The 26,310-nt window shown below is 37.0% G+C and overlaps 1 protein-coding gene across 1 annotated transcript; it reads left to right on the top strand.

Annotated features, from left to right (window-relative positions):
* The first annotated feature begins 9,326 nt into the window (after positions 1 to 9,326).
* CTSO (cathepsin O) lies at positions 9,327 to 25,398 on the top strand. Its single transcript, XM_054576080.1, has 8 exons — positions 9,327 to 9,522; positions 14,225 to 14,333; positions 14,933 to 15,072; positions 17,305 to 17,472; positions 18,697 to 18,818; positions 21,597 to 21,760; positions 22,333 to 22,425; positions 22,875 to 25,398. Exons 1-8 carry the CDS (start codon positions 9,385 to 9,387, stop codon positions 22,907 to 22,909), a joined length of 969 nt encoding a protein of 322 aa, XP_054432055.1. The 5' UTR covers positions 9,327 to 9,384; the 3' UTR covers positions 22,910 to 25,398.
* Positions 25,399 to 26,310: the final 912 nt, after the last annotated feature.

Raw genomic sequence — 26,310 nt, 5'->3', positions numbered from 1 at the left:
CCATTTTCTCAACAGAATAACTATTTTCTAAACTTTATTGCTGGTGAGTATGAAAAGATCTATTAGAAATGTTGTAATAAAAAGGAATTTTTTTTTAGGTTTATAGCTGTATTGGATGACTTCAGACAGATCAGTAGTGGCTATGTTTCAAGTTACAAAAAAGAGTCACGTATAGTTTTTAAAGTGGAAGGGCATATTTACTCAGAGAGGCAGCATAAGATATTAGAAGTATGGTAGTAGGAGTCGGGATACAATGTTCACCTCTGGCTCTCCAAATGCTAGCGATGTGCCTTATGTAGAGGTTCTTCATCTCCTTAGGAAATTTCTCATGTACAAATAAATGGAAGAGACTAGGCTCTAGGATTCGATTCCTATATGCTCTGCTAGCTTCTATAGTCCATCATCCTAGCAATTCTAAAAAATTTGGGACTCAGATCCACCTTTTTCTTTGGTTCACTTTGTTTAATAATGTCACAGTCACTCCTTGGCTATATAGCTTAAGTTTCAGAAACCCCCACAGTAGAAGGATCTATGTTTGGTTAGGTTTCATTTAACTTACTTAGCTTTTTCTCAGCCAACCTTAAGAAGTGAAGTTAATGGTCTTATCTCTGCTCAGCATAACTCAATGACAAAACAGGTGCCATCACACAGACATAGAAAGCTAGCAATTCATTTTCATATAACACTTTCTTTCCCCAAAGGTGATGCAGAAATCGGGCTTCCAGCTCCGCCATTCATGTTCCTTTTACTCTCTACTACAAACTTCAAGAACTCTATTTCCTTAAATACCCCTAAGCACAAAAAAATATAAACTTACAAAAAAAATTTTCTGTGTTTTTTGGATCAATGAGACTATCTAAGAAGAAATGTTGGCTGTATTTCTAAAACCTAAACAGACTCATTAGGGAGTTGCCTCATTTCCCTGATAAGGACAGTTGGCTCTTGTACTAGATGACTACTAACACAGTGGTGACATCAGTAAAGAAGATCACCAAGATGCAGAAAAGACAAGGAAAGACTACAATCTTCAAATATACAATTATTTTTGTCTAAGGACTTAACAATAAAGAGAGTGAAGTCTACAAATTTTGGTTCAGAATATTGTCCCAAAGGGAAACTTCATAGCTGAGCAACTGTAGCTACGATTACAAGTCAACTTCTATGACTTAAGTGCTCTGTTATCTCCAGTCCTCATAACATTAGAACTAGAACTTATTTCCAAATTATATGTAATAAAATTAAGGCTCAAGAAGAGTAAATAAATTTAAGGCCACATAGACAATAAGAAACAATTATAAAAACTGATGTTAATACAAATCTAAGATTGTGTTTTAGCCACTATAGTGCACCACATTTTGGGTTTTAGTCCAAGAATGACCTTAAAGGCTTTGTGGTACACACATGTGGTTCAAAAATGGTAATCATCAGGAACAGACAAGGATGTTCCCTCTTGCCGCTCTTTTTCAAAATTACACTGGAAATTCTAGCTAAAGTAATAAGACAATAAACAAAATAAAAGCTATATAGGCTTAGGGGGAAGAAATAAACTGCCTTTGTTCAAAGATGACAAATTCATTTATGTAGAAAATCTAAAAGAATCAACCAAAAACTCCTGGAACTAACAAGTGGTCATAGCAAATGTGCAGGATATAAAGTTAATATACAAACATCAATCTCTCTCCTATGTAGTAGCATTAAACAAGTGGAATTTGAAATTAAAAACACAACACCATTTACATTAGGAACTTCAATTTAAATAGGAATAAATCTAACCAAATATGCACAAGATCTATATGAGGAAAACTACAAAATTCTGATTAAATATATCAAATAAGAAGTAATAAAATAAAGATACTCCATGCCCATGAATAGAAAGATTCGATATTGTTGCTTCTTACTAATTTTTTCTGTGAATTTTACCACAATACCAATCAAAATCCCAGGAAGTTTTTTTTGTGGATATTGACAAACTGATTCTAAAGTTTATACATAGAGGCAAAAGACTCAGAAGAGCCACCTAAATATTGAAGGAAAATAATAAGATCAGAGAGCTGACACTGTCTGACTTCAAGACAATATAAAGCTACCGTAATCAAGGCAGTGTGATATTAGTGAATGTATAGGCAAAAAGATGAATGGAACCGAACAGAAACCCCAGAAATAGACCCACGTAAATACATTTAACTGATCTTTGACAAAGCAGCAAAAGCAATTAAATGGAGCAAAGAAATCTTCAACAAATGTTGCAGCAAAAACTGAACATGCATATCTAAGAAAAAAATGAATCTAGACACAAACTGTATACCTTCATAAAATAACTCAAAATAAATCTTAAACCTAAATTTAAAAAACAAAACTATAAAATCCTAGAAGATACTATAGAGGAAAACCTTAATGATACTGTGCATGGTGATAGCTTTTTAGATTCAACACCAAAGGCACAATCTACAGAAAAATAAATCATAACTCAACTACATTAAAATTGAAATGTTCTTCTCTGTGAAAGAGAATATCAGAGAATGTGAAGTCAAGGTACAGGTTAAGAGAAAATATTTGCAAAAGACACATCTAGTAAATAACTCTTTTTCAAAATGCACAAAGAACTCCCAGAACTTAACAACCAAATTTTAAAAATGGGCCAAAGACGTTAACAGACACCTCCTTAAAGAAGATATACAGGTGGCAAGTAAGCATATGAAAAATGAATTGCAAATTAAAACGAGATCCTACCACACATCTATTAGAATGGCTAAAATCCAAAGTACTTACATCACCAAATTCTCCCAAGGGTGTGGAGCCACAGAAACTCTCATTCATTAATGGTAGGAATGCAAAATGGTACATTACTTTGAAAGATCATTTGACGATTTCTTACAAAACTAAATATATTCTTACCATATGATGCAGCAACTGAGTATTTACTCAAGTGGAATTGAAAATATATGTTTACACAAAACCTGTACATGGTTGTTTATACCAGCTTTATTCAGAATTGCCCAAACTGGGAAGTAGTTAAGATGCCCTTCAGTGAGTGGATAAATAAACTGTGGTACATCCAGATAATGGATTATTATTCAGCACTAAAAAGAAATGAACTATCAAACCATGAAAAGACATTGAGGAAACTTGGATGCATATTACTAAGTGAAAGAAACTAATTTGAAAAAGCTACATACAGTATGATTTCAATTATATGCCATTCTGGAAAAGGTAAAACTATGGAGAGAGTAAAAAGATTTGTAGTTGACATGGGTCAAGGGTAGGAAGAAAGATGAAGAAAATCAGAATTATTAGGGAAGTAAAACTTTTGTGTGATTCAACATTGGTGAATATATGGCATTATACATTTTTCAAAACAAACTGCATATGCAGCACCCCAAGTAACCCTAATGTAAACTATGGCCTTTGGGAAATAATGATGTGCCAATGTAAGCCATTAATAGTAACAACTGTAACATTCTGAAGGAGGATATCGATAGTGAGAGAGGACGTGTGCGTGTCTGTACTTTTTGCTCGATTTCGCTCCAAACCTAAAACTGCTCTAAAAACGAAAGCTTATCAATTTTTTAAAATGATGATTAATTAATAATCGTATAAACCAAGTAGTTATTCAAAGCAATGAAATGAAATCATTCAACAGTGAACTGTCTCTGGTTTGGCAGCGAGCGGCTAGCTATTCCTTTTGCTGCCTGAGTAACAGAGTTCTCTAGAATTGTTCATTGGAAGGCTAGATTTACAGTCAAGATTTGTCCTCATTTATAAAAATTCCTCCTAGAGACAGGTTTGTCTCTATGCATTCAAGTCTGATCTTGGGGATAATGTGATTATTGCATAGGCAACATAGGTCAAGAGGTACATAATGCTTGCAGGCTCCATCTAACTAAAGGGGAATGGAGAGATATTAGAAAGAGCACGTACATTTGGATTAATGGCATACTCAGAATAAAAGATTATTTTCTTAGGTCATAAAAATTTCCACTATCTAAAATTACTATGTAGGAGAGAAGGAGCATTTTAAGCTCCTGCAAAATATTGTCATGCAAAATGTGTTGCTTTTACCTACTGATGACAGATTTTTCTAGAATACTTAGGACTACGGAATTGTCTTTGTCTATGAAGAGACAACTGATTCTATTTTGCTATGAGTAGTTAATAATTCTTCTAAGATAAACACATTAGCTCTGTCTCCACAGTGCATGAAAGGCAGCAGAGCTAAAGTGTTCATCTGTTCACATTTATTCAAATGTCAGCAGAATAGAAATGGATTGAGGTTTCCATAGAAACCACCCTTAGCTTCAGGTGTTTCTCTGCACATTTTGTTCCATTAACTGTTTGGAATAAGAAGGCATACTTTGTGGCCTTTCTATAAGTTTTTGTTTTTTTAATTTTATTGAATTTATTGGGGCAATATTTGTCAATAAGGTTATACAGGTTTCAAGAGTTACTGCATTTTCTGTCCTCGTGAGAAGCAGGTCAGTGGAGTACCACGTTCTCCTTTGTTCTCCTACATTTTTGGCAGCCTCTGTTACAGCCTTTTCCCTCCAGCTGAGAAGCTGGAATGAGCTATTTCGAATGCCTGACCAATCCTGCCCATTAGTGGTGGCTGTTCAGACAGCATTTCTTCTCTTTGGCCAGAAAGGAAATTTGAAAGTCTCAGACGTAGAAATTTATGTAACACATTTTTATATCAAGATTTATGTAGTCCCTGTGAAACGTTGCCAATACAAGAGGTTAAGGACGATTGCAATGACTGTGTGAACCCAATCAACAGCAATAACCAAAGGGGAGGTCATTAGTAAAGTTTTCAGTGTAAAATCTAAGACCAAAGATAATTAAATCTTTTAATCCAGGCAGTAACTAATTAATTGCCTGGAGGAATAAGGTCTCTTCCCATAATATATGGAGAGAAATTAAAAAGGAAAAAATCCTCTTCAATTCAGAGTCAATACACTGACTCAGGTATATTACCAGGTGTCATACTTTCCCATAAGTTACATTAGAAAATGGAAAGTGAATAGTGGGCCACAAATGGTATGATCAATAAAGAAAAGCCAAAACAAAATAGGATAATAATAGAAAACCACCACACTATGCCTTGGAGTAACAGAGGGCAGGTTGGGCTGGCTCAAAAAGCATCCTGGACTCTGAAGTTGGACAGCTCAATTTCCACCCTCCCATGGCCACTCACTGCTCAGGGTCTTGAATAAATTCCTTAATCACTATAAAAGTCAGTTTCCTCATTTGGAAAGTGAGGATAATTCCTACCTTGCTGGGTTTTTGTGAGGATTAGAGGTAATGGACAAGATCCTTTCTTATCAATGTATTTATTACTTTGAAAGTCTGCAGTCAGGAAGTGGTGAGGGAACGATTCCTCATGTCATGGAAACAATCATTAAAGAACTAATCTCATAAAATGAATATCCATTCAAACATTTCCCCCACCTCAACACCAGCATCTTTCTCAGTTTCTTTCAGATTATTTGACAGTCTTTAGTTGATTCTTTGAAGTTTATAATATTTCATGCAATTATAGTGCTCATTGATAATGAATTATAAATGCATGTCTTAAGAAGGTACAGAATTTCATGAAACACATAAAAATGATGATGGAGAACTAGAAAAAGAAATAGCAGAGATTAGTGCCAGGTTCCACTTAATCAAATACTAAATCCACAAGTTACTAAATGCATAACCTTGAATGAGTATCTTAACTTTTCTATGTCTCAGTTTCCCCATCTATACAATGCAAATGATAATGCCATGTACTGCAATGATTCGTTATAAGAATTAAATAAATATATTTGTAGAGTGCTTAACACAATGCTTAATAAATTATAATAAATACATGAGCATTTATTAAGTAAAAAATTTTACAAAACAACAAAATAACTCCATAACAAAGCCATTTAAAATGAACTAGAATGATTCAACACTGAAGAAAATCCAGAAGGCTCACAGCAGCATAAAAACAAAAACAAATAATGATTTTGATATCATAGTGGGTGAGAAGCATTTCCACAAGTGGATCAAGTACCTGATTATTTTCATAAAAAAAAAAGTGACCATGTTTTTACTTGGCAGTTCAAGTCAACGATAAGTCTGTGGTGGCTGGCTTCCCAGATGGCACCCAAGAAACCCCACTTCCTGTTATTCACATGCTGGGTAATCCCCACCTCCCACATTGTGCCGGGCTGGGTCTGTGCAACCACGGGCAGAAGGGATGGTCTCTTTCAAGATCAGGTTGTCGAAGACTCTGATGCTTCCATCTTAGTCATCCCCTTACCCATTCTCTGTTTTCCTAAGCTCTCCTTCTCGGGCAAGACGGTTGTCATGGAACAGCAGGTCTCTGGGGAACCCAGGTGGTAAGAATCTGAGGCCCTTGTCCAATAGCCTGAGAAGAACCAAAGACTCCTGCCAACAGCCATGTGAGCTTGAAATCAAACCCTCTAACCCTGCGATACCTTCAGGTGACTACAGCTGTTGTAGCAGCTTGTCTGCACCCTCAGGACAGAGCCTGAGCCAGAACCATCCAGCTAGGTTGTTCCCAACCTGCTCCACCATAACTGTGTGAGGTAATAAATGTTAGTATTGTGAAGCTACTCAGTATAGGGGTTATTTGTGATGCAGCAATAGATCACTAAAACAGAATTAATACAGGAGTGTGGTATTTTGCAAATTTAATGAAAAAAGTTACACTTCCCTTATAGATGCAATTTACTGTGTTTATTCTGAAAATTAGCAGATACTTGTCACCTTCACTTTCAAGATAAAAATGTTTTCAAACTTTAAAAACCTATATAATAAATAATTTTGATTCCCCATTAAGCCACAAAGACCTCTATAATCTGTGTGCTTCCTATTTATCTCATCTTCTTCTCTCCCTCTCATCCTCTCCCCTCATCCACACTGACTTCTTTTATATTTCTGGAACATGGCCGGCTTACTTTCACCCCAAGGCCTTTGCACTGACTATTCCTTCTGTCTTAGTTTCTTTTCCCCAAATATCAGAATATCTCACTCTCACCTCCTTCAAGTCTTTCCTCAGCTGTCTCCTTCTCAGGGAGGTCTACCCTAAACACCTCACTTAAAATCACGGCCCCAGCCCTTCACACTCCTGACTCGCCCTATTCCATTTTATTGCCGCATAACACTTTTCCTAATTTTTCTGCACATCCTTTCTCACTGCATGCCTGTTCAATGAGGGTGAAAATTTTGTCTCTTTAGTCATTTATGCACTGATGCATCCTCATTACATAGAATACCTGGCACATAATAGGTGCTCAGTAAATATTTGTTCACGTGAGTTTAGGAAGCAATTTTATTGTAATTTTTTTACATTACCATTTATACATAAGGACGACTGCCTATGATTAAATTTTCTGACTCAGTAGGTTGTTGATAAACAGTAGTTGTGATCTGAATCAAACCTCTGTTAAAAAAATAAAAAAGTATTGGCTTGAGTGGTTCACATGTAAGGGCTAGGGGCAGAAGCACTAGTGAGGTTGACATCAACACTGATCTTTGAACTTACTGTCTGAATGAAATCTTTACCACCATATATTCCAAGATCAGTATATCTCATCAAACGTGCATATAAAAAAGCTTCCAAGTCTGTACTCTTAATTCCCAGAACAGATGTATTTTAATTTTATTACCAACTTTGTATCAGAGAATAGCATGACTCACTATACCTAGGTAAAAACTAAAGACATAAATCAGATGGTGGTTCTAAAATGTTTACGAGGGTCAGGGCATCAATTCTGAAGACTTCCAGAAGCATTGTATAGAAAAGGTTATTATAGAAAGACCTGGTAGAGCTGCCTTCATGGGTGTGTAGGCTGTTCAGCCACACAAGACCCTATGCTTCTTGGTTGAATGCCCTACTGTTCCTGTCTTGAAATTGTTAATAATACATGAAGAAGGGGCCTCCATTTTCATTTTACATGGGGCATGCAAATTATGTAGCTGATCCTGAGGCCCGGTAATATTGAGCACCGACTTCTTTCTTTTCAAGGAAATAAGCAGAGATGGAATGACCAGAAAGGCATACAGAATTTTCTTTGAGGTAGTTTAGTTATCCCAGCTCTCTTCCTAGTTCTGCCTGCATGAAGAAAACTGGAGAAACAGTAGCCGCAGAGTGCTGCTTGCTGCTCTAAGTGTGGCCTGTGCCCCCAAGCGGCAGAGACAGCCCCAGAGCTTGTTAGAAAAGCAGAACCATTGGATCAGAATTTGCATTTCCTGTACACTTATTTTTTATGTCAATTACTTTTTAAAAATTTTTATATCTTAATTACAGTTGACACTCGGTATTATTTTGTAATAGTTTTAGGTGTCTGTGCACTTTAAATTTGAGAAACAGCTGAACTGTTCCAAGAGTCATCTAGGACCTGTGATGGTGGACATTTGAAGTCACCAAAGAAGGGTTTTTGCCCCTCCCTCTAGAAAATCCTTAACATGAGATGCTGCCATATTAGGATATTAGGATTAACTGACTTGAACATTACTTTTGTCCCTTCTGTGGTCCATTCTCTAGAACTGGGTTACTATGAAATGAAAATGTTTGAAAAAAAATAAAAAGAAGAAAGCATAAAAATGGGATATTATAAGCTAAGCTGAGCAGGTGGAAGGCAGTGTAACAATAAATGGGGGGGGTGCCTTAAAAATAAAATAAATAGCTAACACTGAGGACTTAAAGTGTGCCAGGCATCTTTAAAAGCCCTTCATGTGGATTACTTTACTTAAATTTTACCACGAATTTAATGGGTGCTATCTCTATCCGCCTGTGCAACAGGAGAAATGGATTTCGAGAGTTTCCAAAAGGCCATAATAAATTAAGAAGTTGTGCACTATTTCCACAATGGTAATTTTTTCTAACGTATTGCTAAACAAATACCTGCTGAATCAATGTCTCCATATAAATTCATAAACATTATTTCAGAGTTAGTTTCTGAACGTGAGGGACCATCACAGAGGCAACAACAGGATTAAGGTAAAGTTAAATTCAACTACTGCCTGAATCCTTCCATTTGAGATCAAAGGAAGGCAAATAAATGACTTAATTCTGGAAGTACAGGCCACTCAGTAGTTTGTATCTTCGTGTTCCTGTATAAAGAAAACTTTTCTCTAATAGATGGGAGATGAAACCGAAAAGCACGTGGTCATGTGTCTAATTTTTCTTCCCCCAAGAAAGCAGAAAGGATCTCAGCAGTTTGCAGCCAAGTGCATTCCCAGGCCCAAAGCAACGGGGACTAATGGAGTGACAGTCCAAGGTCCGCACACCCCGCTCCGCTGTTTCCGCCCCCCAAACCCAGAGAGGAGGAGGAGCCGAAGAACCGAAAGGAAACCCGCGCAGGTGGTGTGGTTTCGCGGGTCTCGGCGCGGGCCATGGAGCTGCGGGCGCTCGGTTGGCTCTGGCTGCTTTGCTGCTGGTGGTGCTGCTGCGTTGGCCGCGGAGCCGGCCAAGGTGCCACCTTCATCCCGACTGGACCACGGAGCCGCGAGCGACAGGAGGCCGCCTTCCGGGTATCGAGCGTGCATCTCCCCGTTTGTTTTCTTCTCGCCCTGTCCTGTCCCGAGTCCCGGCGGTGGGAGAGGGGCCACTGAGCCCTGCGACTCCTGGGGGTCCCCAAGCCCACAGCTCTGTGGTTTTCGAGCTGAGCTTACACCCCCGAACTTCTCCCTGCCTCCCCCATGTGGCTGTGTCTCGCTCTCTCTTGTGCCTTTGCTAATGCAAATATTTAATTTTCCATGAAAGTTTTTGCCGCTGTGGATTTACATGACGTGCCCCAAGTAATCAGTAGTTATGTCTAAAGTGTTCTTGATTAAAAGAGACTATCCCTTTTAGCAGAACCGCTTGGCGGTTCTCACTGCTTCCAAAGCTGTCCCACTTCAGTTACAGAACCAGAAATAAGCAGAAGAAACCTGCATTTTTTTCTTCCTAAGGAGGGCGCTGGTAAACTCCTTCGGGAATCAGAATTTTTTAAAGACCCTGCATTGATTGAGCAAGCTGCAAGAATCTTGCTGGTTTATGATTTTCTTGCACTGGGCTCCTTAGACTCGTGCGCTGCCTTAAAAGGTCACCAAGTCAGTCACTTGGTGGAGATTGATTTGGAGAAAGGGAAGCGTTTCATTTCCTTTTCAGTTTATTTTGAAAACACTTCGTAATTATGGTTAGATTTTACTCCAGCATTAAAACTCTGGAAGAGACCAGTTGTCTAAGTATAAATTAGGTTGAAATAGCTTTAGAATGAAATATTAATGTCAAAACGACATGTTTTTTCTAGTTTTATAATCATAAAATAATGTCAAGTTCTTTGGCCTTAGATCTCCTTCCAGACAGGAATCTGGTATGTCTTACTGTAACTCATTCAATTAAACACATTCAGTTAAAACAAAAGAAAACAAAAACCATGTAAAGATAATTATTTTTCACCAAATCTGTTTAAAGGCTGTTTTGACTTATGAGCTCCTATATTTTTAGTATATAATCCATCTCTTTTTCAAACTTCTGCACCTTTCAAAACTGCTAATGTTTCCTGTGTATTCTTCAAAACTTTCTAACTTTTAACTAATTTTTTATTTTCAGTTGCAGTTCAAAGTCAATATTATATTAGTTTCAGGTGTACAACATCATGATTAGACATTTATATAACTTATAAAGTGATCCCCCAATAAATCCTGCACCCATCTAACACCATATATAGTTTATAGTTACTACAAAACTATTGACTATATTACCTATGCTGTACTTTACTTCCTCATCACTATTTTGTAGCTGCAAATTTGTAATTCTTAATCCCTTCTCTTTTTTCACTGAGCTTCCCAATCCCCCTTCCATCTGGCAACCCACTGTGAAGTAAATTAAAAGCACATAAGAACTGTGCTCATCTTAGCAATAGTAAAAACCTTTACATTTTTTCTTTTATAAATGAAATTAAGGTTCAAGTCCTTCATTTTAATACTTTATATGGATTTAGGGATGTTTACAGCTGATCATGTTACATCCTCTGTTCCTTCTGTTAAGAACATATGCTATTGTAATTGATTCTTTCCTATGTCAATTCTATGACAGATTAATATGACAAGGAGTTGGAGCTCAATATAGACTCACAGTTGGTGATGATTCTATGAAATAGGCCTTAACAGCAGGAATTGAAGTAGACCAGAAAAGTTATTTGAAAGAATAGTTCACTCCCAAAATGGAAATCAGGCCTTTTAAAAATTTAAATGATAGGTGGACTTGGTATAATGGTATATTCTACCATTATAGCAAATAGGAAATAAATATTTTTGGGTATACTGATACTTCTATTTTTACTGTGAAAACAATCTGTAGCTTCTCTTTCTTTTTCTTTTCTCCCTTATCACAGGATCAATGACTATGAAAAGAAATGGGTAGAGAGTCAGGGAGAGCTATCTCAGAACAGTGAAGCTCTTACTCTGAGTGAAGGAGAGAGGAAAGGCAAAGTGTCCTAGTCTGCTGCATTTTGCTTACGGGTTTAAAACAAAGACACACAGTAAACAGATAAGTGCACAACCAAATATGGAAGAGATAGAGCTGGAAATGTACCACATGGTGGTCCCTTGAATATTTTATTTATGCCACACAATTGTAGTATGAGGAAATTGAGGCATGTTCACATAAAAGACAAGCCTAAGAAAAATTACCACAAAAGCTGAGAAATCTGTAAATAATAGTCATATTTTCTCTCCAGACAGACCAACCCCTCTTCATGGATTATTTCCAGGATTCCATCTATCACAAAGCTTTGTACCATAAATGAGACAGATTCTCTAAAGCTCAAATAGAATCAGATTCATTCATTCATTCTTTACTCATTCCCTTTCTCATGATTCATTATTTAGTGCTGAGAAATACAAAGATGAAGAAGACACACTTTCCAAATTCATAATATTTTAATCACATGAGTGTCTATTGGTGACAATTTCCACTTGTATCTAGTGCTTATTTGCAATTTATTTTTTTCCACTATGTTAAAAAAAACAACATATCTAGTGCTCTCAATGTGTTTAGTGAAGACAAGTTACAAATAGATTAGACGTACCTTCCCCAGCCTCAAAAATATACCTGAAATCAGATAGAAGTTCCAATAGAAAACATTTATAAATATGATATGTTCTTATATAATCCTTTTATTGTGATCTGCTGGAAATAAATCCAGCTTTAACTTTCACACCTAAAGACTATCTCCAAGTTAATTTACACAAATTGCTCTGGAAAGTTAACATAGGTGATATAAATTACCCTTTTTAAGATGGAGGCATCGGTAGATACACTTTACCTCCTCACACAACCAAAAGAAGGACAACAGCAAATTTAAAAACAAAAAACAAACAGAACTTCCAGAAAACCAAACTGTATGGAAGTCCGACAACCAAGGAGTTAAAGAAGAAACATTCATACAGACCAGTAGGAGGGGTGGAGACAGGCAGCCAGGGTGGAGAGAACACATTCAGCTGGCGGACCAGGCAGTCTCATGTTTGCATGCGTATAAACTGCAGGAACAGCTGGGGAGCAAGACAGACTGACAGTGCAATCCAGGGCTCCAGTGCAGGAAAAGAAAGCCTCGAAACTTCTGGCTGTAAAAATCTGTGGGGGTTGTGGCAGCAGGAAAAACTTCCAGCTACACAGGAGAGTCCACTGGAGAGACTCATGGGGCCCTAAAATGTACACAAACCCATGCACCTGGGAATCAGCACCAGAGGGGCCCAATTTGCTTGTGGGTTGCAGGGGAAGTGACTGAAAGCCAGTCGAGAGCCGAGCAAGCGGCATTGGTCCCTTTCGGACCCCTCCCGCACAGACAGCGTCATAGTGCAGCGACCTGTGTTGCCTCACCCTGGCAAATACCTAAGGCTCCACCCCTTACAATGGCCCAGACAAAGAACTATGGCCCAAATGAAAGAACAGATCAAAACTCCAAAAAAAAAAAAAAAAATACAACTAAGCAATTTAGAGATAGCCAACCTATTAGATGCACAGTTCAAAACACTGGTAATCTGGATACTCACAGAAGTGCCTGAGTATGGTCACAAAAAAAGAGGAAAAAGTGAAAGCTATGCAAAGTGAAATAAAGAAAAATATACAGGGAACCAACAGTGAAGGGAAGGAAACTTGGACTCAAATCAACAATTGAGAGCAGAAGGAAGAAATAAACATTCAATCAGAACAGAATGAATAAACAAGAATTCAAAAAAACGAGGAGAGGCTTAGGAACCTCTAGGACAACTTTAAATGTTCCAACATCCGAATCATAGGAGTACCAGGAGGAGAAAAGGGAGAGCAAGGAATTGAAAACTTATTTGAACAAATAATGGAGAACTTCCCCAGTCTTGCAAAGGAAATAGACTTCCAGGAAGTCCAGGAAGCTCAGAGAGTCCCCCAAAATGTAGACCTAAGGAAGCACACAGCAAGGCGCATCATAGTTAAGTTACCCAAGATTAAAGATAAGGAGAGAATCTGAAAAACAGCAAGAGAAAAGGAGACAATTACCTACAAAGGAGTTCCCATAGGACTCTCAGCTAACTTCTCAAAAGAAACTTCTGGAAAGAAGTATTCAAAGTCATGAAAGGCAAGGACCTATATCCAAGGTTACTCTATCCAGCAAAGTTATTGCTTAGAATGGAAGGGCAGATAAAGTGCTTCTCAGGTAAGGTCAAGTTAAAAGAGTTCATCACCAAGCCCTTATTATATGGAATGTTAAAGGGTCTTATCCAAGATAAAAGAAGAAGGACAAAACTATGAACAGTAAAATGACAACAAACTCACAACTATCAACAACTGAAACTAAAAACAGAAACAAACTTAGGAAACAACTAGAACAGGAACAGAATCACAGAAATGGAGATCACATGGAGGGTTATCAGGAGGGAGAGGGATGGGGGAGGATGTGGGAAAAGGTAGAATAAGAAGCATAAATGGTAGGTACAAAATAGACAGGGGGAGGTTAAGAATCATATAGGAAATGGAGAAGCCAAAGAACTTATGTATGTGAAACAGGAACGTGAACTAAGCGGGGAGAGGGAGGGTTGCTGGTGGGAGAGGAAGTGCGGGGTGGAGAGGAATAAAGGGGAGAAAAAATGGGACAACTGTAATAGCAATACAATATACTTTAAAAATAAAAAGTAAAAAAATAAAAATAATAAAATAAAATTAATTAATTAAAAAATAACCATCCCCTCCCCCCAAAATTATTTTTTCTTTTAGGAAAGTCTTAATAGACATCGATATTTGAATTCTTTATTTCCTAGTGAAAATTCCTCTGCTGTCTATGGAATAAATCAATTTTCATATTTGTTTCCTGAAGAGTTTAAAGGTATGGTGTAGTGGTGCTATTAGTTGATTGGTTCCCTGATTTTAACTTGTTTCCTTAATTTTTAAGGAATTGTTGAGTTGTGAACCTAGAAAATTAAGTAATAGTTAACAATTTATTAAATACTAAATGTTATGCATGTACTAGGTGCTGACAGAAAAATGAATTCGTGGCCACTCTTCTCATTATTGCTTAATAACTAAATATTATTTATATAAGACATTTTTGTATGACTGTAAGGGACAATGAATGCCTCATTCCTTCTGTAATTTTTAGTGCTTTTTAAATTCAAGTTACCCATGGTTCCATGGGTTATGATAAAACAAATGATACTAATTATACTCGTTATTATTGTTGACCTGTTCTTTCAAACAAGTCATTTTATGTGGCAGTTCCAGCTCTATTGTAAGAATTCTCATCTTTTATAGCTTTCAGGTATAGCTTTGCATTTGATGCTATGGAAAAGCACATAGAAAAATCTCCAATGGCAGCCTCTGCTTGAAAGCTACTGTTTCTGTTTGAAAAGTTCCCCTAGAAAGAACCTTAAGAAGTCCTTCCTATAATCTAATATTGTTATCTTTCCATTTCATGGTTCTACTCAGCTATTTATTTAAGGAGCAAAGCTGTCACATTTCAAAAATACTCAGCAGAAGTCTCAGAGTCCATCTCCAACTTGTCTTTGCCATTAAGATTTGACTGGAGAGACAAGCATGTTGTAACACTAGTGAAAAACCAGCAGGCGGTAAGTTTTAGGGTTTTTTTCTTTTTTAATCATCGTAGCATGGGAAGTCACCTTTGAGGTCCAGTTCCATCAAACCTGTAATGGAACTCATCACTTCTCTAGGTAAAAATCACACCTCAATCATTCAAAAAATGGCAGTAAGTCAAGACTCTAGGGGAATGGGAGGCAGAAGTCAAAGCCCAACTGTTATTCCAAGATAAACCACCTTTGCTGTGTTCTCTCACTAACTACCATTGCCACCAGCACACTGGCTCAGAGGTGCTTCCCAGTAGCTGTGTGACAGTTACCAAAGCTTCTGTAGAATAGCCGATGCTGGAGAAGGTAAACCTGATACTAAAAGGGAAACGGCACTGAAAAAAATAACACAATACCAGATACCCTTAGTGACAGTGTAATCTGGTCCCATGGGTTCTCAGGCCTCATCCCTTAGCTCCAACGCAAACCATACCCACTAAAGGGTCAGACACTTTCTATCTGTGACCCTCAGGAATGGAGTCCTTTTTCTTTAATGTGATATATACACACATTCTTAAAAATCACCACCTGTGCAAAACCCATGCAGAAAAATTGAAAGGGATTATGGGGAAAATGAGGTGTAGAGTACAACATTTAAAAATGTGTCACACTTAGTGACCCACTTAAAAAAAGATAAGAGGACAGTAAAAGTTTCAGCACAGGAAATGTCAGCTGACCAGAGAAGGTCAGTCCCCTAATCATGTGACTATAATCTCAATTTATCTTCAGTGGAAACTGCAACAGGCCATTCAACCTCCCCTTTTAATTTCTTTTCAATTACAGTTGACATACAGTATCATGCTACTTTCAGGTGTACAACATAGTGATTAGACATTTATATAACTTACCAAGTGTTCACCCTGATAAATCTAGTACCCATCTGGCAGTATGGCAAGTATTCTGGACCCTGCAGTTTCTCAGTCATCATTGATTCAGGGTAATCCTTTTTATTTCCCAGGTCCTATACTTACTGCTGTGAATTAGATTTTTAGCACCAAATCATGTGCTTTGTTATTGGGTTCATAATCAAGTGTGAAATGATCTGAAATCTAATCCTCCTAGGACTGTCTACATTGTATTAAAGGGGACATTTAAATTAGGAATCTTTAATTAAAGGAGTATATTGAAGAGAGATTTCTGAGCAAGCACTGCCCTCCTAGGGAAGCCAAAGGTAGCTTAACTAGAGCTCGCTGTAGACATGGTGTCAGCAACCTATATTCACATTTCTCAGTGGGTGAAGATCCTATAGTCTAGTCCCTCAGTGAATATTTTACTACGCAGTAGGCACTGGAGATCTAGACATAAAAGGCCATTCAAATCCATAAAGTTGTTCAGGTCTTCACTCCATGAAGACAACAAGTTGTTCTTTCTTCCTTTGCCTAACTCTGCAGCACGTGGTCCTATGATTAGGTCAGTTCTACTCAGTTTGAAATCCTACTCTCACCTCTGCCTTTTCTGTGGTTCTGTCTTTCTTGTGCATGATCCTTGATTCCATTTGCTGCATCTCCTCCCTTTGTTTCAGGACCTACCCTTTTACGCCTTTGTTCTAGTTTGTCCAACAAAAGCAAGTGAATAGATCCAGAATCAGGAAGATTGCCAGCCAACATTTGAATGAGGAATGACTAATATGGGTTTCTATCATTAAGACATTTAATGTGCATTTACAATATGCACAAGCCAGCATCTTGATAGTTTAAAAACTAACTTATTCAGCTCCTGTATCCATCAAATAATGAGGGCAACATATATGACATGCCTCCTCACTCCACCTCGCCTTATCACCTCCCTTAGTGGGTAGATGGTGGATGACACAGAAGTGTAGAGTCTGCAGAAATGAGGAACTGGAGAATGGGGTGGGAACTGGTACACGTCATAGAAACAGACATCACCTGTTTAATGAACTGACTAGTCTTTAAAAATACTATCCGTCTGTTTTCTCAGATCCCTAAAATTTTCTTTTATCTTGCATTATCTACTTTGCAATAATGATATGCCAATTTACCTTTAACTAATTATTGGATTTTGATACTTAAAATAGAATTTAGGTTTCCCTTTCTTTTTTTCAATTTGGAGATCAAAAGGATGGGCATTTATATTTTTCTAGGCCTCCAAATTCTGCTCACTTGTTTTGACAACTTGTGATCCTGAAAAATGTTGGCAAACTTGGTTTTAACGGTGTTTGATAAAAAATACTGTTTTGTTTCTATTTTAAAACAGTGTGGAGGATGCTGGGCCTTCAGCGTGGTAGGTGCAGTGGAATCAGCATATGCAATAAAAGGGAAGCCTTTGGAAGACCTGAGTGTGCAGCAGGTCCTTGATTGTTCATATAATAACTATGGCTGCAATGGAGGATCTACTGTCAGTGCTTTGAACTGGCTAAATACGGTGACTAGTTTCTCAGCCCTTTAAATTCTTTGTTTCCTCCTTTGCTTATTTAATGTGTTCCTAATTCAAACAATTTTACTCTCATTTACTAATAATGTTTTTAAGTTTTGAAATTTAGATGAACAAAGCTTATATTAATCAAATTTTAAAATGAATTACTTCTAGGCAAATCAGCCATCGACATCAAAAGGGAGAAAATCTTATGTGAGATCTGTTTTCCCAAAATTATTTATGTTTACTTTTGAACATTTATTAATAGGTTAATGACTTATTTTGCAGGTACATGTCAAATAGTGACCCAGAAAGGAGAGAGCATATGATTATCGATTTCTATAGAATTTCTGAAGATTAGGGTTAAAAAGGACATTATAAGTCAGCTAATTTAGTAACTCTTTATATAGATGAAGATGTGAAATTATATTGCCAGATCAGTGGCTGAGCCAGAATTGCACTTTAAGTCCTCTGCTTCCCATTGGACATCTTTATCCACTATACCACAGTGTCCCTTAGTGTTCTTAGGATACTTTCTAACATTGTCCTAGATCTAGCATCAGTTGTGTGACACCAGCCAATGAGGATGCTATTACATTTTCTAAAAGGTTGTCAAGCTAGTTCTCCAAACTCAAATATCCTTCCCTTAATGATTTGCTGTACTTGAGTCCCTAAATGCCAAAAGCTGCTCTATATTATGGGCAACAATGAATTGTGTCCTCTCCCGTTCATAAGCCCAACATTCAGGAAAGGAAGAGTGTATATAGATAACTATAAAATAAGTGACATATGCCAGATGCAAGGCACAGAGAGAAGAGCATAGGAAAAGTGCTTGACTTAACCATTACCTGTGCACAATGGTTATATGCTGAATGAGTCTCAAAGAAATGCTAACATAGAACCAGAAGCCCTGAAGGAGAAGGTGGATTGCCCTGTTTTAATCTCTGAAGAAAGGTGACAAGACTTTATTTTCAGAATGATAGAGGTTCCAAAGAAGGGGGTTACAGGAAAAACAAGAATAAGATAAAAAGAAAGATAATGACTCTAATTGCTAGAATGTCCATAACAAATACCTACAAATTGAATTTAAGATCTTATAATTACCCAGTGAATACCCACATGATGAAGTTGTAACCAAGTTGAATTTTATTTTGACACATTGCAGAAAGTTCTGTTTGACTTTTAAAACAACTGCATGACAGAGAACACTTTGGGTGATTATTTTCTTTTTAGACGCAAGTAAAACTGGTGAGAGATTCAGAATACCCATTTAAAGCACAGAATGGCCTGTGCCATTACTTTTCTGGCTCACATTCTGGATTTTCAATCAAAGGCTATTCTGCCCATGACTTCAGGTAAATATCTCCTTTTACTGTGGTTTTCTTCCTATTTTTTCATTTATGATCTATTGACTATTCAGAATTAATAACTTGATTGAAAGCTTCACTGCATATTTCTAATTGTTTTCAAACTTACTTCCTACCAGAGAGACTGATTGTCAATCACCATGGAGTGCTAGGGATATTGGACCTTAAATATGATCTGCTTGGGTGTCAATGTGTCATTATAATAAAAATATAAAGTTTAAATTAACACAGTAAATCCAGTTAAAGGTATAATTTATATTTACTGCCTTCCTCTTACCAACTCTAGGTGTCATCATTACCATTAGTATATTTTAATCCTCCTGTTGAATCAATGGAAAACGGCCTTGTAGAGAAGCTGTAGTGAATATCAAGCAGTATACTTACCAGGAATCAGTTTTTGAACACCCTCTGCATTCCCTGCATTTCAAGCTGTCAACTCTAAGAAAGGCATAAACTGAAACTTCCACATCAGAAACAAGGAGGAATGTATTACCAGAGATAGATCCTGTAGCACACCCTGTATTAACGCAGGGGAGTGAGGGATAGATTAGAAAAGGCTGAGGAAGACGTTTTGTGTCAGAACTTGAAGGGCAAGTTGACTCTGGACAGGTTCAGGGGAAAACAATCATTAAAAAATGCTTTCAAATTATATGAAAATGTCAAAGCCAGCAAGAGACCATTGTGACCATTCAATGTAGTGAAAAATAGGTGATCAGAAATGATAAAAACAGAAAAATACTCAACCCAAACCTGGCATTATTGTCTTCTTTGTTTTTAAATATGGAGGGAGCTTTGCACGGTCTTTTGAAACAGAGAACAAAGAAATTAAATTTGGATGAGATGACCGACTGCCCTCTGAGTTACTGGTACCGAATATAAACAGGATCTCTTCATCCAGATGATGTCTACCCATGGGATGTGAAGGGAATCAAGAGTGAAATTGGACCCTTGAACAAAATAGAACCCCTCTAAATAAGCATAAGTGTGTCAAAGGACTGGCAGATTGTCAACACAGCTCCTTTGCCCAACAAAGGACTCTCGGGGTGACTGTAGGAACCATACACCAGAAAGTTTCAATTCTACAAACAGCAGGCTACACTGGACCAGTAATAATATGCGCAGGGTCAGTGAGTACAGTGGTCAGCATCTCATTTGATAAAAGCAACACACTTTCTAAAATGAGAAAGTGTGCCTGTGTAAGCTCTCAGTTCCTTGAGAGTATAAGTGAAGTGTGTGTACAAGAAGGCACAATTTTCAAGATGTTATTAGAAAAAGATTCAGGGAATCCCTTCTCATGGATAATTAACTGAGAAAGTTAGGAAGAAATGAAAGACTAAGAGGCATTAGTCTGAGTTAGAGAGAGCATATGCAAAGGTCACTGGCATTGTGTCTGAAATGGGATTTCTTCAACCCTTTGATTAAACAGAAAGAGGTCCCTAAAAAATGTCTGTGTCTGTGAACATTAAACTGGTAATACAATGCTAAACTAACTGTGATAGACTGTGCAAGAAGACCTTTCTTTAATTAATTCATTGTTTTCCTTCATGGGTGTGGAAAATATTCCCTTGATAGGAACTGATGTCTAATTGGACACGATGAAGAATTATATACTCTTTCAAGCCATTAATCTACCCATGTCTTGTTGCAGCAATAATCTACCAAATGCTATCTTTGTGGCCCAAAATATCAGTAACTTGGTTATAGTGCCCTTCACCCCCAAAGCTGATCTTTAAAAATGTAAATAATAGTTTACTAACATACTTTCAAAATCAGTGAAGGCTGAATGTTGTGTAACATAAGATTTATCGTTAGATGTCCATATGTAGAAACAGTAACTGCGTCTTTGCAGTCTTCACAATATAGTACGAGGCCCTTGGCGTCTTATACAGTTCTTCTGTCATATAGTGATATTTGCTACTTTGGGGTAACCTTTCTCTATAATTTCTGTATTTGACATTCACTAACAAAAGTTGATCGGTCTCTTGATTTTCACATGGTATGGCAGAGATATTTCTACGCATCCTGTCTTTCTACCTTCCTTATTAGAAGAATCATTATATTATAGCTGGATACATTGCTAGCCAGTTGCAAAACTTCATTCACCATCTACCTTGAAGTTAGACTTAGCCATATGACTGAGTTCTAGCCAGTGAGATCCATGCAGATATATGCAGAATGTGTGTGTTATTTCTGGGAATTCTTCTCAACCTCTCCTTTCTACTTCCTGCTGTGTGAAATATGTGTTAAATGTCTGGAGCCTTTGCAGCTCTCTTGGACTATTAACTCACCCTGAGAATGGCCACATCACGTGGCAGAATAATAATATAAAAAGAGACTGGCTTCGTGATATCCTGTAGCCCCACATAGTCCTGGACTGCCAATATTCCAGGCTTCCTTTAGCCTCCATTGTTTAAATCATCTGTAATTGCAACCAAACCTACTTGTATTTATAAAAAGATTAAAGAGATCATTTTTATAAAATATTCTTACCTTAGCCCTGGCTAGTGTGGCTTAGTGGATTGGGCACTGGCCTGCAGACAAAAGGGTTGCCAGTTCAATTCCCAGTTAGGGCACATGCCTGCATTGCAGGCCAGGTCCCCAGTGAAGGGCACTTGAGAAGCAACCGCGCATTGATCTTTCTCTCCGTCTCTTTATCCCTCCATCCCCCTCTCTCTAAAAATAAATAAATAATTTTAAAAGAATAAAAATAAAATATTTGTACCTTAAAAATTAAACTCCTTAAACAAATATTTTCTCTTTTGGTAGTGGTCAAGAAGACAACATGGCAAAAGCTCTTCTTTCCTTTGGTCCTTTGGTAGGGATAGTAGATGCAGTCAGCTGGCAAGATTATCTGGGAGGGATAATACAGCATCATTGCTCCAGTGGTGAAGCAAATCATGCAGTGATCATAACTGGGTTTGATAAAACAGGTAAGTGCTGATAAGACTTGATTGATTGCTTTCTAGCTTAGGGTGATCGATAAATGATTGCCACCTTTTAAAAAGTTAAAATTTGATGTGGTTATATCTAAGTCCTCATAGTACCTTTACAACTTTTCAAAAGACTTTCAGGTATAAATGACCCCATTGTGTTTCTACCTATCAATTTTGGTGGATAATTTGTTTAAATGATGATAATTATTGATTTAAATAAGGTACATTTTCCACCTGGGGTATTTAGGATAATTTTTGGCAAAACAGAAATGCCTATTATTTTATCACTTATTTTTTTCCCTTTTTTTAATTCCCTGTAAATATGTGTGTGTGTTTTCATTTTATGTAGGCCCTGTATTAAGTGAAATGAATTCAAACATATTTTTCCATTAATTGGAGTGTTGACACTCACTACAGCTCAAGTTTACTTAGCTAGCTTAAGTTAGCATTCCATTACAGTTTTAATCATTCTCTCAAAGTTACTACACTGATCAAGAAATAAACTTTAAATAAACATGCATTCACACAAATATGAGTATTTCATGTTTGTTACCGTTTTTGTTTTGTAGGAAGTACTCCATATTGGATTGTGCGGAACTCATGGGGAAGTTCATGGGGAGTGAATGGCTATGCCCATGTCAAAATGGGAGGGAATATTTGCGGTGAGTCATGAATTTATGTTGAAAACTTCAAGCTAAATATCAAGAAAGACACTTGGAATATATTAAAATTGAAAACCTGACCCTTCCATAGTATGCCTCCAACATACTCAGATCACTTTTATAGTAATAATTTTCACTTTAGCCAATTGACAAAAATAGTTTTATAAATTACTTTATCACAAAAATAGTTTTATAAATTATCACCTCAGTTAATAAGTCATTTTGGGTTATACTGTAGTTTCTTGAAACAAAAGCATTAGTCATCTCTTCTGATATCTGCTTTTTAGGTTGCCATGTTTATATTGAGAGCTATAACTGTTAAATTATTTTCTTGGTAGATGCTAACTTTTCCTGAACCCAAATTAGAATTGTTTTTATTTGTTATGTATGGGGCATATAAAGAGGAAATAGACGTGTTCTAATAATTTCTTTCTTTTTTTTTTACTTAGGCATCGCAGATTCTGTTTCTGCCGTATTTGTATGATACATTGACTGGATCAAGAGATGATCACAAAAATGAAGGTTCATAATGAAATGTTGCTGGTAATTCCTTCTCAGCATTATTCACCTTTAGGTTTTAGCAACTACCCACAAAAGGTTCTAGGGGCTAGTAGCATTTAAACGAAGCTCTAGACTGTTCCCTTCATATGTGGAGAGATGGGCAACCGAGGTCAGCGGGAAGAACAGCAGCACAACGGCCTGGGAAAGAGCTTCCTGCTCTGGAGGGAGCCTCAGATTAAAAAATATTTTAGGTCTGTTTATTTTGAAGAGGGTGTTACCTGGTTTTGTCTGATTGCTGTTTTTGTTTGTTTTTTATTTGTTTATTCTTAATGTCACACTTCTGGGAGGGTTAAAGAGATGATGAGAATGTCTTTTCTTTTGCGGGATATAATCACCGCCTTAGCTTACCCCTCCATACAGCCATAGCCACCCTACAATTACGTGTGCCTCTCGCAGTTATACTCGCAGCCCTCTGAGATGAAATTTTGTAAGGATTTTGAAATACCAATAGCTTTCCCTCAACAAATTGCGCTTATCCCTTGAACTGCAGAGAGATCATGTAGTAAGAAGCAAAAGGACAAAAATCACTTTTTACAAGAATGAAATTAAATGACAATAAATTATATGGCAACTGTGTGATAAGAAAAAAAGTGAGTAGCATTGCCTGAGAGATAAAGTATTATTTGGAAATTTTCATTTTCAATAAGATTCCAATAGACTTCATTGCTTACTTTGGTCTCCCTAAATTGAAAGACAATATATTTTTCCATATTTTTCCATTCTCTCTCTCTCTTAATCTTTACTGTGGCACCCCTAAATTTTCCAGGTTGTTTGACTTCCCTGTCTAAGAAGTCTCATTGTTTATTTTTCATTTCTTTCTTTCTTTCTTGCTGCATCTAAACCACCAACATCAAGTTCTCCCTCTTTCTCTTTTTCCCATTATTTGTAGGTAACATGCCTTTCAAAGTCTAATATCATTAATCTGGGATATCAGCCAGAATGTGAGTTTCCCAAGTTCTCTATTTTCCCAGTTTTCTGCTTATGTTTCCCAGACTCCCATTCTAACTATTGTTTTGTACATCCTTTTGACTTTTGCCTGGTTCCTAGTTCTTTATGCCCATGTTCTCTATCTTGCCTAAATCATTATGTATGGCTGTGGAAAAACTTCAGAGCATAAGAAGATGGTCATTTGATTATACAACTGTATTAAATGTTATATAACAAAATCTAATCAAAGACTACATATGTAAGTATTTCTTCTCTAAAATTCATGGTTGCTTCTTTTTCCTTTTCATTGAATTTATTGGGGTGACACTGATTAACAAAATCGTAGATTTCAGGTGCACAATTCCACTACACATCACTTGTATACTGTAGTATGTGTTCTCCACTCCAAGTCAAGTCTCCTTCCATCACGATTTATCCTCCCTTACCTTCCTCTACTTCCCTCCGCCCCCACTTCTACCAGCAATCACCACACTGTTGTCCATATCCCTCTGTCTTCTCTCTTTCTCTCTTTCCTTCTCTCTCTTTTCTGCTCAATCCCTCCAGGTTCTTTCTAATGTAAAATATATTATAAAAATGAAATTGTAAGTATAGCAGCAACCACTAAAAAAAATTGAGGACATCTTATTTTTTCTTCCCCTTTTGGTTTTTATTTATCTATTCCCTTTATCAGAAAATGAAAATTAAAAATAAAACACTGTATTTCTTTTTCTTACACCAACCAGAACCAATCTCAAAAATGTATGTGTTGACTCGGGTTTAGAAATGTTACATGAAGACAAGCATTGATAGTTGAATTGATTAATATTCTAATTACTTAAGTATACGAAATGGAACTAAGTTTGTATTCATTTACTGATTTCTATATAATACAAATGCTTTTCTGATACTCTTTCTTAAATGCTAAATTTTTAAATTACAAAATGATCAATACCTCACAACTGCTCTGGATTTGATGACATTTATAATAAAAAAGCCATTATTTGACTTTGTGTTAAGAAGACTGTTTCCAGAAGTGTGTGGCTTACATTTGTAAACACAGTGTTAATGTGCTTTACATTCTTCCAAGAATTTTGCTCGGTTCCAAATCCATGTACTACATTTTTGGTTTTCTCCACACACACCTTAACCTCAATGTCTCAAAAATAAACAAACAAGGAAACTTTCTGCACCTCTTAGAGTCTCTATTTTGGTTAACAGCATCAACATTATGTAATCACCTAATCTAAAATTAAGGGAAATCTTCTTAGGTATTCAATCAGGCCAATTATACCTTAGTAACCGATCACCTAGTCACCTGTCTCCTCTCCATTTCTATTGTTCCTTTTATGATGCATGTTCTTTAGTATCTCCATTATTTAGTAATCTACCCACTAAACCCTATGTTCTTTAATCCAATGGTTCTCAAAAGTGTAGTCCCCAGATCAGATGACACCTGAAGATTTGTGAAGCCCTTTATTTTAATAACGTGATTCTGGTGAATATCATTATAATCCACCTACCCTCTGTCCCTTGGATTTATATTTTTTAAAGACAATGTTATCATGTTATTCCCGTTTTAAACCAGGGACTCCCCCCCACCCAATGCTTAAAAGATAACATGCCAACTCTTGCAAACGAGAGCCCCTTCTCAGCTCAACCTCTGTGGTTCTATGTAGGCATATGCTGTGCTCCAGCCGTCACAAACTGCTTTGAAGACAAACTAGACAATATGATATTTATAAGAAAAAAACCATGTAATTAATACTGAAGAACAGTTCAAGTTCAAAGAGAACTTTCTACTTGCTTTATATATAATTACCCTAGGTCAAAGTTGATATATATTTTAGATTCCTTGACAGTATTTTTTCCTCCTCTCATGTAAAAATTTAACTAAGTTTTGCCAATATCCAGGGCAAGCCAGAAAAAGAAGACTAAAATTCATTTCTAATCTAAACTCCTAGCCTGATGGTTACTAGAAATGAACTGAGCCATTGTTTAGTCTGTTTACCTCCTCTTTCTTCTGGAAAAAACACTGTTCACTTGAGGGAACTCTCATTCTTACCTCAATCCTACTGTGCATTAGAGTAGACTGCGCCACTCAGACCACAAGCAATGGAGCTGGGGGAGGTTCTTTGCCCTTCTGGGAGTTCAGAGGTGCTAAAATTGAGACCCAGCCTGAGGGAGGAGGAGCAGGTCTACATCAGCAAAGACTAAAGTCAACACCCACACAAAAGAGATGAGACACAGAAGATCCTCCAAGTGTTCCAGGAATATATAGTAGACTAGGAACTGCATCCATCTCCATGAACCTTGAGCTCCCAGGCTCTCTCAGTTCTTTAAGCTAGTAGAGTAATTTGTTCTTTAAGCTAGTGGAGTAATTTGTTCTTTAAGCTAGTG

The sequence above is a fragment of the Pteronotus mesoamericanus genome, unplaced genomic scaffold, assembly GCF_021234165.1.
Source record: "Pteronotus mesoamericanus isolate MK-2021 breed Mesoamerican mustached bat unplaced genomic scaffold, CSHL_Meso_final contig_32, whole genome shotgun sequence".
NCBI lineage: Eukaryota > Metazoa > Chordata > Mammalia > Chiroptera > Mormoopidae > Pteronotus > Pteronotus mesoamericanus.
The sequence above is the reverse complement of the archived record's forward strand: the minus strand, read 5'-3'. Positions and strand labels throughout refer to the sequence as shown.